This window comes from Rissa tridactyla, chromosome 6 (genome assembly GCF_028500815.1).
Source record: "Rissa tridactyla isolate bRisTri1 chromosome 6, bRisTri1.patW.cur.20221130, whole genome shotgun sequence".
Lineage (NCBI taxonomy): Eukaryota > Metazoa > Chordata > Aves > Charadriiformes > Laridae > Rissa > Rissa tridactyla.
The window spans coordinates 43,017,784-43,038,678 of NC_071471.1; the positions used below are offsets into that span (position 1 = coordinate 43,017,784).

Consider the following 20,895-nt stretch of genomic DNA (forward strand, 5'->3'; position numbering starts at 1 on the left):
GTGTATATATATATGTATACTGAGAAGAAAGTTTGGGACTATTGGGATGCATTTAGATTTACGTTTTGTTGTTTTCACAGATTAGTAAAGCTTTTCATTAAAAATAATATAGTAGTGCTTGGGAATTAAAAACAGCTAGTTTCCATGGTTTTAATGTGGGGAATAGACAGAATTGCAAACAAACTGCATGCTTTAATATGATTCTTCAGTGATATTTTTCCTTCAAGTGTTAACTGATTAATTTGTTGTTCAACCCTGATTATAGGAAGAATACACTTGAAATATGAAACAGGATATCTCTGGAGGTAGAGTGAAATACAACTGCATTCCTAGGATCTTAAACTTTTATACTGAACTTCAAGTATTGAAAAGGTATGTTTAACCCATGAAATATAAAGTTATCTAAAAGCTTTCCTTTGTTACTGCTTTCTAGTTTGCTATAAAGTGCAAAAATTCTTCTAGTATGATATGTGAGGCCCTGCTTTATATTTATATGAAGTAGTCTAGTACACTTGACAGTTTTTTAATTTTAATGTTGGGTGCTTTACACTATGGCTTCTTAAGCACCAACTTTTCTACGAATACAAAATCTCTGAAAGGTCTTGCAACTCCAGGTTGTAAACTGGCCTCTAAACATACTGCTCTAATAATCTCATCTATTTAGCAGCCAAATTGCCTTTCTAGTGTTCTCAGAACTCGTCAAGAACTGAAGTATCCAATGGGATCATTTACAGTGTTGTTGAATCTCAGTTTTTCATTATCAAACTTAGAACTCTGTTTTTTATTAGCTTACTCTGAGGGTATAGAAAGTAGGTAAGCAAATTATTTTGTCCTGAACATATTTTAAATTAATGTTAAATTAAATTCACTTAATTTACGATTTCTGTCTCCCTGAAGCTTAATGTACAAAAGCTTGAGAATTTTTGCGGAATTAGGAAAAGCCTTTGAAATCTCTTCCAGGTTACAGACATGTAACAAAACAGTAAGGCTTGAATAAGACATTATTTTATATCTGTGACAGGTTGGTATTCAGCCCTTGTAGAAGAAGGTACAGATTGAAGTGAAAGAGCTGCTCACTGTACCAAAGCCCAGTTTGGAAATAACTGATTATTTCATTAGTCTTTGTATGGTATGCAAGTTCTTTAGAAGTGGCTCAGACTTGTGTCAGAATTCTGCTGTTCAACCTCTTCTGTACTATATGTGTAGAAGAAATGTTTTGTAATTCACTTGAACCTCCTTATTGAGAGCCATTTATATTGTTATACTATAGAGTACCTAATTAAGAAAGCTACTCATCTGTAATGGCTGTAACCAAGGTAATAAATGAAAAAAAATACCAGTAGACTTACACATTTTGAAATGGAAGAAATTATTTAATCTCATCAGTTAGGTTACACCTCTGAAGTTCGTTTGAAGTGGTGGTAATGTTTTCTATTTGTCATGGGGGAACTGTTACTGAAGTTGTTTTTACATCAGATATTGGGCAGCCTTTTATCTACAAAACTTACTTTTAACATCACTCCTTTAGGGATTCAACCTCACTGTCACTTTGCTTTGTCTTTCCCTTTTTGCCTGATCCATTATTTTAGTGTTGAACTGTAAATTCTGTCTTTTTGGTTATTTGTATATTACCATTCTTTAATTATATAACTTAAAACTTTCACAAGTATGGGAATTGTCCTTTAAAAGCTGCATTCTTATGAACCTGAATTTCAGTGAACAACTGTAGAAGTTTTGGTACTTCAGTCTTAAGTATTGTGCATTTTGCAATAGGCATAAAACGGAGTGATACCAGTCACTGCATTTTGTAGCTTCTTTGTATTATGACATGATATATCTAATTTTAGTTTTTGTATATTGTTTTTCCAGTTACACCTATAATATACCCAGGATCAGTGTTCCAGGATGTTCATAGTTTTTTCCATGTTACTGTGAGCTTTATGAGAGTGAAGATTTATCGACCCCTAGTGGATTGTTAGGAAAATGGTTGTTAATTTAATAAGTGCTAAATGAAAAAACTAAATATTTTTAATACTGTTTGTGTTTCAATGGTCTTTTTTCTTCTGTTTGCAGCTGGATTAGCTCCTGAATTTCGTTTCTGGTGTTCCTACCTCTGCAGAATTACCTATTGCAGCAACTTATATTAACAACATTCCCAAAATATGTAGCTAGGTGTCTGCATTTTAATGAACACTTGTAGCTGTAGCTGAGTATTTTAAAATTACAGTATAGCTTTTTTTCCCCCCAAAAAAGGGATCTTTTGTGCTGTGTAAGGTGGGCTTATTTTTAATAAACTAGAAAAAGCTAGTAACTTCTTGGTTAGTATGATACTATGTAAATGAATTAAAGCTAATTCTAAATCATCTGCTCAGGTTTCACTGACATCTTAGTGCTTATTAAATATTTATAATTTATCAGTAATATCCTGAAACCTTCCATTTCATGAAATAATCACTTAATACAGTATTTCATGCTAATCGAGCATGTAAAATACTGCATTTCTAGACAGCTTTTAAAGTGATTTTAGATAGCTCTAGTATTTTTAATCCTTTAGTTGAAACTGTAATTTTCTGGGAGGTGAAATATCTTCTAAATATACTGTGACGGTTTCCCACAGTCATTTATTTCACATGGATTAAAATGAAGTACTGAATAGTAAATTCACATTTGGCTGTTTAATTAGCAATAATAAATGAAGATAAGCCTGCTCAATAATTAACTTAAATTGAACTTCACTATAGTTCTGCATTTGCTACATGTTTCCAAGTATCAGAATCAGAAATTAAGCCCTATTGTAAATAATTTCTTTTTCTATGGAAGTTTGACACAATAAATAACTCACTGTTTTATTTTGTACATTTCATTTTATAGGCTTTAAGTGGTAAAGTGGTGTTTTTACCAGTTAAATTATGAAGTAGTCCTTTGAATTTTAGGTATTTTTAAAATGTTACAAAAAGGCCAAATATAATTTTTGGCATTTACTAATGCTTAGTGTTGTATTTATTGCATAAACCATATTGTTTAAAGACAAATTTACACAGCGATAAAAAATGTCAAAAAGACCTCAAATTCATATTTTTGTGGGAGCACCCAGTATTCCAAGCCTGCTGGAGGTGTCAGTGCAAAGTAGTTCAGCACCTGCTGCTGAAAAATGGAGAGAACTCCACTACTCATGTGACATACATAATCTTTTTTCAGAAAAAGTCAAAGGTCCTGACCATGTAGTGTTTGAGGCAGAAAGCTCTGTAGTCACAGCAGTTCCTACAGATGATGACAGCTCTCAGCAATCTAAACAGGGGAGATTAATGGCAGCAAAAGAGTATTTGACATCTTTTATACCTGTGGCAGTAACTTGTAGCAGCACACCTAAAAAGACTGAAAGCTTAATTTATTCTGATTGTCAAATATGTAAAGATAAATGCACACACGCAAATGTAAATCAAGCTGCAGACCAACACCTTCCTCAAAAATTTGCAGAATCAGATAGGCAGGATAAACAATCACATGGCTGTTATTCAAAACTCACTGAAAGAAAAGCCAATCATTTAGAAGTTAACAGCTCTGACATTTCTGATTTGGTTGCCAGTACTAAGCAGATTAGCATACATCTAAGGTCTGTGGGACAAGGTTTTCAATCAGATCACAGAAGTGATTGCCATGAAGATCTAACTCAATATCTGGATATGTTATTCCCCAAAGATCAAGAGTCAAAACTGAAAGGAGAACCACGTGATTGTTCAGACCTTGCAGTGTCAACTGATACTGAATTTCGTGGTATAATGACATCAAGTCAGATGGCTGTTTTTGCACAGGATCGGAATGAGATGCAGAAAAGAATCATAAAACTATCGGAAACAGAAGCAGGCAAAAAACCTAAAGAAAGTCAGTATGACTACTTCCAATATGATTCTGATGTTGGAATGTGTTTTGATGTGGCTGAAAATGAGTATAAGGAAGAATATACAAGTTCCCTTGAACTTTTCAGTTCTGAGGGTGATGGGAAAAATGTTTGCTTTGGAGCCATAAAACAAGAAGGAAATGCTCAGGAAAATATAGAGAAGTCTCAAGAACTTAATGTTCCTGTTGAGCAATTTGTAAATGAAATCCATATTGAACCACTGAGCTCAGGAATATTGTGCTCTCAAGTAGACAGTTCTCATAAGAGTTCTTCTAAAAGAGCACGCAAGTGTGAAGATTCCTTTCATATTTTTCACTCAGTGTTGAAAACACAGCTGAAATCAAAGAGAGCTAAACTGAATTCTTCTCCAGCTGGTCCTGGGATGAGAGTGGATCAAGAGAGAGTGACAGAGTTCAAGAAACTTCAAAAGAAACTATCACCACTTAAGAACTGCTGCTGCAAAAATCAGAAGTACAATGTTTTGGTCACAATAGTACATCCTTGTCATATCAAAGAAATACAGGTGAAGACTAGACCAAAACCTTCTTGTAAAGTTCCTGTAGCAACAATTGTAGTTATTGACCAGTCGGAAATTGAGAGAAAGGTGGTGCTGTGGCGTGGTGCTGCATTTTGGTCACTCACTGTGTTTCCTGGGGATATTGTACTGCTTACAGGTGAGAATTCCTTTATTTGCCTTTCTAAAATGTGTTTCTTTAAAATGCCTGTTTAAAATAGAACAATATGTAACCAGTAATTTGGAACTATGGCTAAGCACTTGTAGGTATCTTTCTTGCATCACTTGCATTGCTCAACATCACTTAGAATTCTCAGTCATCCTGCCAGTGGAACATCGACTGTCCCATAGAAGTTTGTACATCTCTCATGTATAGTCTTTGGTCTGAGGCACAGCAGTGCCATAGGTAGTCAGGTATATTCTGTTTCAAAACAGTTGTTCATGAAAGGTGAAAGTGCTACTACAAAGTAGATGTGCTAGTTATTTGATTTATAGACTTTTTGTAATTCTCTGCTGTTGGACTGGTAGATGGACTGGAAAATTGTGATTTTGCTCAGTGTCAGGATGAGAAATACTTTTCCTCGTAGGAAGGACTTTGCAGCTTAGCATTAGCATCTTGTGTTGTGAATTAGTAACTGATGTAGACTGCAGAAATATAAAATGCTGTTTGCAGTTCACTTTCTTCATAACATGTCAGCTAATAAAGAATATTCTTCCTGATAAATTCTTTGTACTCTTTAATACTTAATAGGAGAAAATCCACGTGTTGTGTAAGAGAATGCCGTACTATACAAATGATATTGCACCTAATTTAAGGCTGGAATTGACCAGAACTTGAGAGTGATCTGACCATTTAGGTTTTGCAATATGCAAAAAATTACACAACATAAAATTGCTTGAATACTTATAAAATCATAGAATCATCTAGGTTGGAAGGAACCTTTAAGATCATTGAGTCCAACCATAAACCTAACACTGACGAACCACCACTAAACCGTGTCCCTAAGCACCACATCTACACATCTTCTAAATACCTCCAGGGATGGTGATTCAACCACTTCCCTGGGCAGCCTGTTCCAATGCTTGATAATCCTTTTGGTGAAGAAATTTTTCCTAATATCCAATCTAAACCTCCCCTTGTGCAATTTGAGGCCATTTCCTCTTGTCCTATCACTTGTTACTTGGGAGAAGAGACCGATCCCCAACCTCCTTTCAGGTAGTAAGATGCTGATTTCTCATTAAGAGTTCTTTAAGTGCTTATAGGTAGGTGCAAAGGTAGATATTTTAGGCAGTGAAGATAAGCTGGGCTTTTTCTTTTCTTCTTGGACATTATTGTCTCAAAATACATCATAAGTGTTTCTGGGTAAGCCTCATGCTTTACTACTCATCCTGAAATGTTGCACTATAATAATTTACCCAATACAGTCCCTCACTTATACAGTACCTGCTATGAGGCTATTGACTATTTTATGACTTGAAGAATTACATCAAACTATTGAGAAAATTTTATTAACTTGTTGTAAATGGTGTTGGTAGATTAAAAAAAACTGCTTTGTTTCCAAGTGATCTCTTTCAAACTGTGCTTCACACCTATATGTATGATGGTTCTATAGTCAAGAAAAGTACGATACACTTCAATACTGTTGATAAGGTTGCATTTTTCTTGCAGATATAATAATGTATGAGAATCTTTGGTGTGGAGAAATCATGCTGCAATCTACATTTACCAGTCAGCTACTGAATCTAGGAAACTGCTCTGCCCTCAATCCAGAAGAATGTAAGATTATTCTGCATAAGTTTCCACAAAAATCACAGTAAAATAGCTATTTAAAGTACTTCTTGTTGGGAATGCCTCATACATAGGATAAAATGGAAATGTGAGCAACTGAGAGATACAAAACACTATGAGAAAGTATGAAAGGAACACCTGTGGACAAGATGACATTAGATAAGTGTGTGAAGTTCATGGTGAAGTTGGGTGGTTACCATTCAGAACTCTGAAAACCTGAATTCTTTGAGCTTAGTTTAAGAAACAGCAGTTATCCCAGGACTCAACCATAAGATGTCTGAGATTTCATGAGGATTAAATTTCGAGGAAAGTAATTCACTGCAGGCTATTAAGCACAAAGACTTTAAAGATACCTGAGCCATGGAGGGCTGGAGACTAAGGGGAAAATACAATGTAAGTATGACCATGAACTTGCATTGTTCTTATGGTCTTCCTGATGTCCATTATTGCCAGCTATTTAAGGCAAGTTCTGGGGTAAATAATCAAGAACAGCTGTGTTTCTTACCAACCTATGATAGAAGATTTTTTTCCTATTTTTGGTGTAATTTAAAATATTGTAGTTAGCTTAACTTTGAGGTGTTATGGAGGAGGCAGATGAAGGAGACAGGTGAAGTACAGTTTAATTTTGGATCAAGTGTTACACATCTCAAGAATTTCTTGCCTTAGAATTATTGTGAAATGGTTTTGGTTTTGTCAGTGTAAATATGTACCAACTGATAAACTTTTAAGTTCTAAGCTTAAAAAAAAAATATGTCCCTTTAACTTTGTGGTTTTTTTATACAAGTTTATCCTGTAGTGGATGGTGGTGTTCTCCATGGTTTATTGGCATACATATCATCAGAATTTCCGCACTTTGGAGACATTCCTCGAAGGCAAGTTCAGAGACTGGATAGTGTTCAGTATGTGCAGCTAGACCAGCTCCAGCCAAATGCATTGGTTCACTCAATCTTGAAAATTGTCAATATTGCTGTATTAACAGGTAAGTTCAGGCACTAGACTTCGACTTCCAGAACTTCAACAACAGATGAAACTTAAATAATAATTTCGCAAGGCAGTTCTGGTTGTTTCCTATTTCATACACCAGTGCCTGACATAGGAGTCACAAGGAAAACCTTTTTAATGATCCACTCATGGGAGGCACAGCAGTTAAAGAAATGGAGTTAGAGACAGGAAGGAAATATTGACTGTTGTCATCTGCTGAAAGGAGGTTACTACACACTAGTTACTAGCACTGATCAATAGCATACGCATCTGTGGGAGAAGCATGCAGGCAGTGAGCGCGAAGTACTGAGAGATTGCTGTGTTTTCTCTAAGGAATGACCACTCACCACAGACCGCAGTTACTAATGTATTGACTTGTCAGTGAGATTGCTTGAGCATCTCCACAGCTCCAAATAGTGTGGACCTGATCTCCAATAAGATGGAGGACTGAAGAGAGATGCAGGTACGAAGTATAGTGTTGGCAGCAGGAACATCTTAGATATGTGGAATGTGGGCTTGAAATCCTTTTCAGGGAAGATAGTTGTGTATAGCAGGAGTGCAGAAAAGAGGGAATACTGCAGTTATGGTGGAAGAACATAAATATGTTTTTTTAATGGCTCTTGAAATTCAAGAGGTACATTCTTGCTGCAGCCCACTGCTTGAGAAAGGGGCTGGCTTATGAAAATGTCATGTGGAATAGTCAAGCTTTACTTATTCAAAGTAAAGCCTGCCAACTACCTTCATGTAAGCATCCTGTAATTAAAATATGATTGCACTATAAAACAGGTGTTTTTCAGAATTAAATAAGTTGTTGATTATTTTAATCTGTTACAGGATTTGCTTGCCTTTCATACTTTATAATGGAACTGTGTTGCTCTTTTCTAATGTTTTATTCAGAACACTTCTTGTTTATGCCTTTCTAATTTTTCCTACTTAAAATAGATTTTTAAAGCTAAGCATTTCTGGTTTCTTAAATACATGCAATATTTCTTTATAATCTTTACTTGTGTGCCTTTCTGTACAAGTTCTTTTTGATTTTCAACACTGGAAAATGCACAGTGTGAAACTATTAAGATATCTTACTGTGAAACTCCTATTTCTTTCACACAGGCACAACAAAACTACCTTATTAATAGAATTTGTTTTGGAAATCTGAGTTTCCTGTATATTTTTGTTGTAAAGACTCCTCTCCTGCAAAGGATCATGGTCAATGGTCCATGTACTGATTTTTTTGAGTTTGTTCTTCTGCCGTAAATTACTTTTCTTCTAATAGTGAATGCAGTTACTTCAGGATTCCTTTTGCTGAAGCAATTTTCTATGCTAAAATTGATAATTTGTTTCCATTTCTTCATAGTTAAGCCTTACAGCTGCTTCCTAGCATCTTCTCCACCTTCTGAAATGAACAAAACCAAATTATCTTGGGGCATTCTCAGTATTTCATGCAGTGTCTTACCATGTTTTTTTAACATGCTTTGGGCAGTTAAAGACTGCTGTTCCCACCTGGAAAAGGAGTTGTCTTTTCTTTCCCCTGCATAACTGTTCTGATTATCTTTTCTTTACAGTACCACTGTTTCTCAGTGCTTGACTTCAAGCTTTGCACATAAATTTGATCATATTGTGTTATCATCTGGTAGTAGTAAGATACAAATTTTTACCTACACTGTCAGTATTATGTTTATTCATTATAAATGGAAAATTTTGAAGATAGAAATCTTGATAATTTACTATTGTACATAAATCTCAGAACTGTTAGATATTTAAAGCAAGAGTTCTTGTTTAAAAAAATACTTGTTTATGAAAAATATTCTAGTCAGTTGGAACTGAAACTTACAGGTAGTATCCTGGGTAAGAATGCTGGAGAGATCTTAATTTTTTCAATTTATGTATACTGTTACGAATCCTCTTAATGTACTTGTACATGACTATAGTTTTCTTCTATGTGAAAAAGTCTGGAGAAATGTTTCAGTGCATTCCACAGAAGTTACAGGAACTTTGACAATTATGACGGTCTGTTGCGGAGAGGTTGAGAATAATTTCTTTCCACTTATACCAGTCAGGATGAGTGGGAACTGAAAGATGCTTAGATATCTGCTGTTTCAAAGGGAGGTGCCCAGTTGCTGAGTATTTAGGTAGACAAAGATAAAGTAATATACTTTATGCATTCCTTCAAACTAGATTCATGTTGCTGAAGAAATAAGCTTGCTTTCATTCTAGCCTGAAGAAATTGTAGTTATATTCTTCTTTGGTTATAATAGTACCATAAAATACAATAGCAGCATGATTTCATCTTAATATTGAGGTGTGTGGGGTTTGTGTGTTTATGTGCTTTTTACTGTACAAGTCATGTAACTTCAAACTTTTTCAGAATCTGTGTATAGCTACAGAGGTGGCAACCAAAGAAAAATTATTCTAACAGTAGAACAAAACAGAGATCAGCAATATAGGATGGTGCTGTGGGGAGCAGGGGCTGCCTGGTGCCCTCAACTTCAAAGGAAAAAAGGTAAAGTCCTTGTACTTATAGGTAGCTTTGTGATGCTATTGATATCTTGAAAGTGGTCAGCTGGTAACCTTTTTCCATTCAACCTTTAAATACTCCCTTTAGAAGGGCAACATATGTGATACCGATTTTAATGTTTCCTCTGTTTAGAAGCAGTGCCATCAGCAACATAATTTGAATGCACTCGCTTCAGAAGAGTGAGAAAGCTTGAGCATTTAGAAAAGTGAATCTAGATACAAGGTGCACTGGTGCCTAGTCATGTAACTATAAAAAAAAGAACTTGAGCATTAACTATGTTATCAGTCTTCCTTATTGTTGTCTGCTTTAGCATGACTTGCTGGTTTTTTCTACTTTTGATTTTCATTCTCTGCTTTCGCCTTACTACAGTGTCAGGCTTGATAGCAAGACCATTAGGATATAAAGTCTAGCTGTAACTGACTAAAAGCATCTCTTGCAAAAATTACATAGGCTGTGTTTTAGCAGTGACTCTACTGAATTTTGGGTTATTCCTTGTTTTGATTTTTTTAAAAATAAGTGAAACTAGGTTTTTGCTAAATTGATAACTTAACAGTTTGTATTTTCTGATCAATGGATACGCTTAGGAAGTAAATGTTGTATTACTTGAAGTGCTGAATATGTCTGCCTAAAAGTCTGTTTTTTGAATAGCACAAAGTAAAACCCAAAAGTTTAAACGACCTCATGGTGAATCTTTACTTATCAAATGTAGTCATTCTGAATTCTGCCCATTGTACTTCAATTTATAAGTAATCTCCACTCCTAGAAATCATTTAACTGCAAGACCTACCTCTTAAACTACTTGAAGGTGGTCCAATGTAAGCATTAACCAGTTAAATTTACTACATAATACCTACATCGCTCTTATTTTTGTGCATACTTCAGTGTGAGCAGGTATATACTGTTTGTTAGATGCTTAGCAATCTTACAGAATTTAGTATGCTAGAATATTACACTTTTCAAAGTACAGAATTTTGAATTTTTTTGGAGTTACTAAAAGACGATACAAAAGGTAATTTCTAAGACAAAATAATATATCATTCTCTGATACTTAAAGCAGAAAAGTATAAGATGTAGATATCTGTGGTATTAAGTTTTGATTTAAATTTTGTCTTATTCTCCAGCTAGTATTCTGTGCATCTAGAAGTTGGCATTTTAATGATTAAAGGATTACCTGAAATTAAAGATAAGAGTGATTTCTCAACTGTTCAAATACTTAACCACAGACAAACCATGAACATTTGATCCCAGTAAGATGGCCAAAAAGATAAATTCACATGATACTAAAGCATACACAACACAACTGCTAAATAGTGTGAGCGGGTTACAGGAAGAGCACAATGTCTGTTCTTGCTAGGAGTCATAGATCAGCTGTGGTATGTGTTTACTGCAGCTGTGGTATGTGTTTACTGGTTGCACTAGCAGATTGAAACCTCCATAGTCTTGTAGAGAAAGATATGGAGAGTTGTAATTTTTAAACTATCTACATACTTAAAAGTGCATAAGAGCATAAAGTGCATAGAGCATCTAGAAATTGTTGCCAGAAAGAGTTAAATTTACTTTCATCTCTTGCTAAAAATCAGTCCAAGCTTCCAGTATACAGTTGTCAGACATTCAATTCATGCTTTACGCTTATCTGGTTTAGGTTACCAAAAGAGAAAAATTTATTTCATTAAATACATTTCTGTAAACTTGATTACTTATAGTTTACTCCTGTTTTGTGATCGGTTTTCTAATCAATAGGGGAATGTTGAAGATCTGAATAATAGGTTAAATTCAGGTATCAACCAAATCTTGTACCTTAGTTAGAATACGTCCTCTACTTCCATGTATCCCCGCTTGCCAAGTGCCTCTGTTTCCTCCTGTTTAGATTTTCCCTCAGTGTTGCTCTATTGTTACTGCCTGAATCTTGCTTTGGACTGGATCATAGTCAGTTCTGGGGAGCTGCAAGATCTCTCTTCAGATAAGAGGTGCATGAAACTGGACTGATGCTCAGAGGAGAAGGTTTTTTTGGAGTATTGTACTGTAAAACTCTGCATCTGACAGCAGATTTTTCAGGAGCTTGCAATTTTACCAAGCTACCACCAAAAATCAGACTAATCCAAAATAAGAAAATACTGAAACATGGTAATAAAATGCTTATGCAGACACATGAGTAAATTAAAAAAAAATCTGTATTTTTCTAACCTTTTTTCCAAAAATGATTGTTTTGGCTGCAACTGTGAGCTTGAACAAACACAGGGAAAAAATAACAGCTAAATGGTTATCAGACTTGATTAGTAGGTGAGTACTGGATTCTTATAACAAAGTGAGGGACAACCCAAAATATATTATTCTTCTGTAATCTCCATTTTAAAGTATTTTTCTTTATTACAGAGTCAGTTGGAAGATGGGAAATTAATATTTTTAAATCTGAGCATTACGGAGATAGAAGACTGAAAAAACAGGGACATATTAAAGATGGAAGTTGATTACTTACATGAAGATTTTCTTTTTCTTCTAGACATTGCCACCTTTTCCTTATTAGAGCTGAGAAGAAATTTCAAAGCTGGTTTATTTTTTCAAAAAGTTGAGTTGTCCTGAAAGCTGAATTCAGTACAAGTGAAATGAAAGCATCATTCTGTTATGGGAGAACTTGTGCAAAGTTTAGAGGGAAAGGAAACAAAAAATCCTACATGTGATCAGGCTTGAAATAAAATTGCCAGAGCTGACCATATAAGAATGTCTTGCTAATTTGTTTCTCAATCTTGTAAGTGACCTTGGCTTTCTATACATTAACCAAGGTATAGAAAGCAAACTCTTCTCTTTGCTTTTTTTTGTCTGTAGATCACATATGGGACTTTAAATACCTTCTCGTTCAACACAGTTCTGTCTCGGGTGACTTTGAACTGCACACAACTCCATGGTCATCCTATGAGTGCTTGTTTGATGATGACAAAAGGGCAATTGAATTTAAAGAAAAGTTTCAGAAAAGCAAAACATCCCGCATGCAGATGACAAAGCTCTCAACACATCTGGAGGAAAAATGCTCAGGTAAAGTTGTTATCCATAGCTCTAATGTCTGTTGTGCAGTGTATAACTAAGCAAAACAGACGCTCTGTTGATCAAGTAAAATGCTTTTTTTTTAAAGTTAGCACAGTTTTTGGAGTCTGAATTTATTCTGGAGGCTGCTGCTCAGTACCCAGCCAAATTGTGAATGCAGCCTTCATTCAGTGAGCGCAGAGGTGAGATAGGTGTGGTATGTGGTAGCTCTAGAACATAGGGAGAAATGCTGCCTTTTGTTGTTCATGCCAACCACTCTAGTAATGATGTGATTAATCGCTGAAAGTTTGTTGAATAGTTCTTCTGCAAAAATAGAATTTTCTAAAGCAAGAGTAAAATAGATAGTGCTATTGAAAACTCCTTACAAAAGAACAAAGAATACATTTTACTCACAGTCACCCCTTCCAACATAAACCTAGAAGATTGCTAAGGCTGGTATTAAATGTTAAGTAACTAAATAGAGTTGGTATTGCAGCATTTAAGTCCAGCTTATGTATAAATAGTGGAAAGCTAACTTGTTAAAGCTATGCTTTTCAGTGTCTCTGAATTAGCAGGAAAGAAAAGCAATTGGAAATTATTTATACAATTGTAATCTCTTGGTCTCTGATTCAGGCTCTTCTGTGTTGGCATCTACCACAGCAGTACCTAAAAATGTAATACTTTTGTACATTTTAAAATAATATTTAACCACAATGATTTTTCACTGCATAAATGGTCTCTAAAAATATGACCATGTGCTACTTAAGGAAAAAAACATTCATAAAGTTTTATTGATAATTATTTTGTGTTTGAATCAGCTGTAACCCTTGATTTTGCTTTCAATTATAAATAAAACTGAATGCAGATTTGATTGAAATTGTTGTTTTTGTAGGAGTCATTCAAGTGAAAGCCCGTATCTTAGAACTGAAGTTTACTGTTTCAACTGGTCAGTACAAGCAACTCATCTTCCGAGCTGACACTTCACTGGAGTGTGTTTTGGCTGCTCTGCCTATGATTACATATTCGGGTTGTGCTAAATGTGGTTTGGAACTGCAGGCAGATGAGAACATGATCTACAAGCAATGTATTAGATGTTTGCCGTACAATAAAGTAAAAGCATTCTACAGGTAAACAAAATAAAACTAAAATAATGTGTACTATTACAGAAGTAAACTCCATTTTAAGTTCACCCATATATAAAATTCTATATTTAAGGTGTGGCTAGCAATTTCTGTTTTTCTAATGAATTTTCAAGGAGCTGTTCCTGAATTGCTGTATTATATTGCCATTATTTATACGTAATATTTTTTGTTTAATTTTAACATTTAATTTTTTTTAATACTGCGTCATACAGTAACAAGGTTTACCCAGTACTGTCAGTAAGCTAAGATGGAGTAGAAGCTTGAGGACCAAAGGAAGGCTCCTTAAGTGTTTTGTTTCAGCCTGAGTTTGAAATCGTGTGAACGCACAACCATATTTTTAAATTGATTAATCAATTTTAGCCTTGCAGAAATAATATTAACAAATGTTTTCAATGAACATTCTCATAGTGAGGAGAGATACTAAGTTATCAGCAGATGGCACTGTGAGACGAGATGTATATGCACATTTACTTGGAGAAAATAAAAACTAAACAGATCCAGGTGAAGTAGGAACAACATTATTAACTGATTGTTCAATTCCTAAATTTATCTTGGGCTTTCGAAATGCAAATATATCAACTTGCAAGATGTGTAGGTAGAGAAAGTTGAAACAATCATAGACATAATAGAATTCTAGATTATGTAAATTTTCTACCAAAATTCTTTTTAAAATTATTCCTAAACTACTTCATATTGAGTTTAATGAATCATTGCGTACTCAGTAGTTTCTCACTTGGCTTTGATTGAAATACTAGATGCCCATTTGTCTAACAAGGTAGTGACTTAGTCTTTTTCCTCTGCAAAATAGTCTTGCATCTTCTAAGTTTGCATGCTATTTTGTGATGAGGGAGGTTTAAGTGCAAAGAGTTTGTTCTTAACTGAGAAGGTTCCCCCTCTCTTTTATGAGATTGATGTCTCATGTTAGTCCTGAAGGCCTCAATTTACTCTCTCATGCAAAAGGTGATAGGAAAAATGGTAAAGACTTCCAATACTTGTATTCTCAGCATGTAAACACATCTTGATGTGGAACTTAAATGCACAACTTTCTTTAAGAAAGTCTGTCATTTTTGCACTGAAATTTTGCTCTGGTTAGTAAGAATGCATCTCGTTGGTAGTATTTCCAAATTCTTATTGTAGGATAACTTAGTACATTTACATCTTAACAGGAAAAAAAATCTGTCTCTTGCTACAGAAATACCTTGTTAAAATGAAATTAGCTTATTGACTAAATATGCTGTCTTAGCATTATTGCACTACTCAAGAGCTTGATATGTTAATGGTTAGTTGTAGTCTTGTTTATAAAAATTGTATGCACAACTATTAGAAAATTACTTATTTTTTCTGTAGTTTACTAGTTTGTGTCCTCTTATCCCAGATTGTTTTTAATCCATCAGCATAAGGGGGTAGGAAGTTGAGTATGCTCTGTTTTAGCAATGTGATGCTACCAGCATCATCTTGGGAGTAAAATCTCCATATTGTTTTCTACTTAGTGTAAGTAAATGTAATAATACTAAATACTGCAGACTTCTTAAAACATAGGATTAGTCTGTAATTTGATTTGCTGCTTTAGTTCAGGGAATGTAGCAACTTATTAACCTAACATAGAATTTCTTTTATTTTAAGGGTGTGACTATTTAAGATATGAAATAGGCACTATGATAGGAAAATAGATATGTCAGGGATATTGGTATTTAAGAAACTTACATAGCCTTAAAATCTTGGGTTTCAGTACTGTAGGTCAGTGAAGTTATCCTCTATCATCGTTTTCCTTTGAAATGTAGGAGCCTGGTTTTGTTAATCTGCTGTGATTGTAATGAAGTTTGTCGTTTCCTTCAGATTCTGAAGACACAAGCTTAAGATAGATGCATGAGTATATGCTTAGATAACTTTGGGTTTTTTTCTATGTTAGGTACCCAGAATACTGAACACTTTAACGGTAGCAGTAATAATGAGGCAGAAGATTCTAGAAACTTACACTTAAGTGCTGTCATATAATGTGTGTAAATATTTCCATATTCTTTTTGAGCTAGGACAATATGAATATCAAGCTAGAAGAAATCATGAAAACTAATAGAAGGAAAAATACTTTGTGTTGTTGCCCACCATTATTTGGGAAGCTGAGCATATAAGTGTACTGTTGTTAAGCTTTCTCTCATGAAGAGACCCAGCAGTCTTTAATGACTACAGACAGTGTGGGCCTTGGTTTCTGTCTAAACCAACAGATTTGAAATAATTCCACAGATGATCAGACATGGAGTTCTCTTATCTCTTTTGATCACTTCACTTAAGATTATGAAATTTAGCACTAGCTTTTAGATTAACAGATGGCAAGTCAAATGGTTTGCCTACTGGGAAAGTGGGATATTTGCAGTCATTTGTCTTCATGCCTCACAGGCATTCAAATTAGTGCTGTTAGGAATATTCTGCATCATGCTAACTAAATAGATCTATTAATAACTCTCCAGTTGCCAATATACTGAAGTACTGGCTGATGGTCCTATTTGACAGTGCAGGTCTGCTACTCTCTTGAAGTGACTGCCTGCCGTTAATTTCTACCACCTTTGCAGTGAGCACATTTTCTTCAGTTGGGAGGATCTCCTATTGAAAAGTTCTGCACCGTAGATGATTGTGCACTATTTTATTACCTTATTTAACATAAACTGGTTTGGTACTCTTCCAATGTTGCTCTAACCAGGATTTACATTACTGTGATATATCCTGATGTTTACTAGTTTAGTTTCTTCTGTGGGATGGTCAGGATAGAGCATTGCATCCTGCTGTGATCAGAGCAGTGCAGATTTTCTAGGAAGTGTGAGGATTGTGATGGTGCAGATGTTCAAATTGTCAATAGTCTCAGCGTAGTCAAAGAGCATATGCTGGGTAGAAGCAGTATCAGCTGTATAAGTGATTAGGCTTAGTAAAATAATTCAGAAACTTGAAAACATGCAGAAACTACCTGTTGAGTAGTATATACCAGTACTATAGAGGACTGGTAAGGTAGCATCTCACAGAAGTATAGCAAAAACCAAAACTTATTTGGCAGAACAATAAAAAAAGGTATGGCATCAATAATGACAGGTTGGAAAGACAAACAGTCAAAGTACAGGGAATACCTGTACTAAGAAAAAGATCACTTCTTACCAGCTGCTTGTCATCCAGTATCATTTTTGAATCATGTGAAACAGCAAAACTTGGAAAGACCAGTGCTTGTAGGACAGTAGTCCCTAACCAGGTTCATTTCAGACCTAATAGGCATACTATTGACCATACCTTATGTAGGAAATGGTTTCCAGCAAGAGGAGAAATTTTTACTTGTTCAGTGGTATGTGAAACTATTTGGTATATGTCACAGTAGAAGAGATACTATCTTGGTATTATGTAGTGGCTATGAAGACAGACAATATTACGTGATGTTGATACAGATGATACAATTCCAAGTGATACACTTAAGCCTGTCTCCCTACTTTGCATTTCAAATTTTTATTTATTCCTTGTATATTTGTAGGTATGTATACTTACACATGAACATTTATTATTTTTTTTTAGTATTTATTTAGCATTGTTTTCTGCAGTTGTCTGAAAGTAAGGCTTACTTGATAGTTTTAGGAAGTTGTTTTAACATTGAGTAGTAAACTCAGCATATATCTCAAACTCATTCCAACTCTACAGTTTCGACAGAGATGAGTGCATATTTTCTAGTTTTTCTAGTTCTTGGTGTTATATTGGGGGGGTAATATTACATTATATTACTCTCATTTAGAAATTTTGCTTCAGTCAAAAAAACATAGCAAGTAACTTCCAAGAGTGTTTTGTTTTCTTATCTAGACCTGCTTTGATGACAGTAGAAGATGGAGGATATGAAATTTATGTTCATGTGGTGTCTGAGTTGATGGAAAAAATCTTCCTCAATATTCCTGCAGGCTGGCTGAACAGATTAGTAGGTACTGTTTCATGAATTACTTCTGACAGAAACAATCAGTAAAGTTCACAATGGAAATAAAATTTTTAATTATTGACAGTTTAAAATTGGTATGAGATTGTTCTGGAAATGTGATTGCTCATATTGTATGAGACTTACAAAAAAAAAAAAAACCAACCTCCAAGAGAAAACTTCAGTTGCTTTCTGACAAACTCAGAAGTTCAGAGTTGAGGTAGCAACAAGAGGTGAGATGGTACGAACATTTATTATATGTTATATAACTAAGTATTCAGTAGCTAAATGGATTCCTTATGTGTAAAATAGAATCTCTTAGCAGTTTTTAGAAATAGCTGATGTGCTTTCATGATGTAAATAACCGGGTGGTGTTTCAGACAGGCTTCCCTTGAGAAATCCTGTTTGGCTTCTAGTGAGGTGTTTCACATGACTCACAGGTGCTACAGTTTAATGAGAGTGAGTCTTAGCATCTGGTTTTTAAAAAACTATTTAAAACAAAAGCTAACTTTCTATTCAGATGTTGAGCTACACTTCCAGTAATTCAGTGTAGTTTTCATGGAGGTTGATCTTGAATGTTAGGTGCTATTATGAAAATAAAGAGTAAATTGGATTTTTCTGGTTTTTTGCAGTCCCCTCTTCAGATATAACTTACAGCACAATAGTAGCAGATCTGTGTCATTTGCTGCTAGCAGATATGGAAGCATCCTATTTGTTGGAAATTAGGAGCCATTTTGTGCTAGATGAAAACAGCTATCCTTTGCAAAAGGACTTCCATCTGCTAAATTTCCATCCTGATCTTTGAAGCATTGACCTCTGCAATAACTGAGTAACAGAGACTATAGGAACACACAGATGGCCAACAGAAGACAAATGAATTAACTCAAGGAAGCAAATATTTTTAAAAATACAAGAAAGGATTTTGTTTTTAACTTACACAAAAAACACCAAAAGGACTGGTATGGAATATCTGCTAATAGTATATACTGCTGCTGTACTACTGATAAATTGTTATAAAGTATATTTTTATACATGTATTTTATCTTAATAAACTCTTACTGGGTATCTGTTTTCCTTTCCTCCTCAGGAAAGCTCACTAGTATGGAGAGACTGAGTTCTTCTCAGATATAGCAGCTTAGAGGAAGACAGACACAATTCAGTAATGTTAGTTTAGTTATAAGATTTTTGTGTGTCTTATCCTGTACATTATCTGTAACTTGGTTATGCATTTGCTTGCTTTGTTGTGGTTGCTTACCTTCTTTTAACAGCAGAATTTCTGCCACTTACCCTCAGCAATTTTGCTGCCACTGTTTTCTCTTGTAAAACAGAACTGTCTCACTGAATCTAATTTTGTGTATCTAGAAGTTGTTGCACCAAATTAAGAGGTTTTAAACAGCTTAAACTGGTGCATTCTTTCATGGACTGTTTAGGTTATTTAATTTTTGTAGCATTTATTGTTGTAGTATCTATCCAGCATAAGCTGGCAAATAACTTAATTGCCTTAAGCCAGTTTAATCAGTTTAACACTGGTCTGTAAAATTTTCTCCAAACTTGATCAAATTTAGAAATTAATTTAAATCTTTTTAAAGTCTTAGTGTATTCTGATAGTGATTTTTATCAGTAAAAGACTGAGTACATTATGACTGTACCTGACTTCATACAGTAATAATCTCGTAACTATTACTCTGTGAAAGAGATTAAATATATAGATCAGTATTTTTCTCTGATATAAGTGTCTTTCTCTGACATAAATTGTGCCTCTTACTGAGCCTGGTAGAAGCCATAGGGTATGAATCATATTTACTTTCTGGCTTGATCCTTGCAGATCTTCGCCTGCGCTGTTCTCATGTAGAAAATGTGTTTCCACATACACTGTTTCAGCTGTCCTCAGGCTTCCAACAGAACTGTTCTCAAAACTCAATTTGATAAATCAAGTTGTCAAATGTATTATAATGCAATTGATATGACTGTTGAACAGCTTTTGTATGTTGTTTCTTGGAAGTGGCTACTTCCAATTGAATAGCCATGTTTCTTGGTGCTAGTTTGGATTCTGTCGTTGTATCTCATGTGAAACCAATTTGGGACTGTCGGGTTTTTAATGATGTTGATTAGAGCTATGTGTAAGCCATGTGTTTTCTTGTGTACCAATAAAAGGGGAAGGTAGTAATGTGTTTGATCAGTCTGTCAGCAAGAGGGAATCCAAAGAATTATTGGATGACTTTGAAGAACTGAATTTTCAGATGAAGTTTCACAAGGTCACTGATCTTATTTCTGTATTTAACTACTTGTGTACTGATCAATCTGGTCAGATTATATTGATCAAACAAGTTTGTGCAGCACTGCTTCTCACAGCAGACTTAGTCTTCTGGTTTAAGCCCTAGCCATCTTGTGATAAAATAATTCCCCAGTACTTTTGTCTATCTCTGAAACAGTCTCTGACAGTTTTGTCAGCAAGCATAGAAATGCTGATCTCACAGCAGCAAAATCAATTTCCTGCTGTGCCAGGATACCTGAGACTAGTATAAGAAAGACAGCACAGTGAAACCAAAAACTACGCTCAACACTAGCACCACTGGTGTGCAAACTGTGTGCAAATGGTGTGACAAAATCTCCAGAAACTAGGTAGTCCCTTATACAAAGGGAACACTGCAGACTCTCTGTAGAGGAATGATAATTTCCACAATGTCAAGCCTAGGGCAAGGGAGGAACCAGTTACAGAAGAGACTAATTGTGTCCTCAGATGAGTGTCTTCATCTGACAATCTAGAATGAAAACTTACTTTTGCTACTGTTAATAAATTGTGCTAAAGATAATATGGAAAATCACAGCTTTGTAAAAGGAGAATGCAAGAGGCTTGCAATGACTGAATTTTGCCTCACTGTAAAAGCACCTTTTTTCTAGTTTCATGTGACTGGCAAAAACAGGATGATATTGTCCTAACCCATCACCTTGGGGAAAGTCCTAAGCGTCTGTGCCTTTTATACCTTATTCTAACTCTGCTTTTCTCAGAAGTGTCTGGTTCTCGAATGTGAATTTCTTAATGCCAGGGAAAAATATGTTGAAGGGAAGAGGAATTTCAGTGTTTGGATTTAAATGAGGTATTAGCA

The 20,895-nt window shown here is 34.9% G+C and overlaps 1 protein-coding gene across 14 annotated transcripts in view; it reads left to right on the forward strand.

Moving 5' to 3' along the window:
- SHLD2 (shieldin complex subunit 2) overlaps nt 1–19,955 on the forward strand; it is a 41,776-nt gene extending 21,821 nt beyond the window's left edge. For 13 of the 14 annotated variants that reach the window (XM_054205397.1, XM_054205403.1, XM_054205401.1 and 10 more), the window contains 9 exons: nt 266–372; nt 2,074–4,572; nt 6,082–6,189; nt 6,986–7,180; nt 9,548–9,682; nt 12,521–12,727; nt 13,608–13,842; nt 17,683–17,798; nt 18,421–19,955. In XM_054205397.1, coding sequence (XP_054061372.1) covers nt 3,051–4,572; nt 6,082–6,189; nt 6,986–7,180; nt 9,548–9,682; nt 12,521–12,727; nt 13,608–13,842; nt 17,683–17,798; nt 18,421–18,593 — 2,691 coding nt within the window. In that variant the 5' untranslated portion in view covers nt 266–372; nt 2,074–3,050 and the 3' untranslated portion in view covers nt 18,594–19,955. The remainder of the gene's footprint in view (nt 1–265; nt 373–2,073; nt 4,573–6,081; nt 6,190–6,985; nt 7,181–9,547; nt 9,683–12,520; nt 12,728–13,607; nt 13,843–17,682; nt 17,799–18,420) is intronic. The other variant, XM_054205412.1, reaches the window with a different exon arrangement.
- The last annotated feature ends 940 nt before the right edge of the window (nt 19,956–20,895 follow it).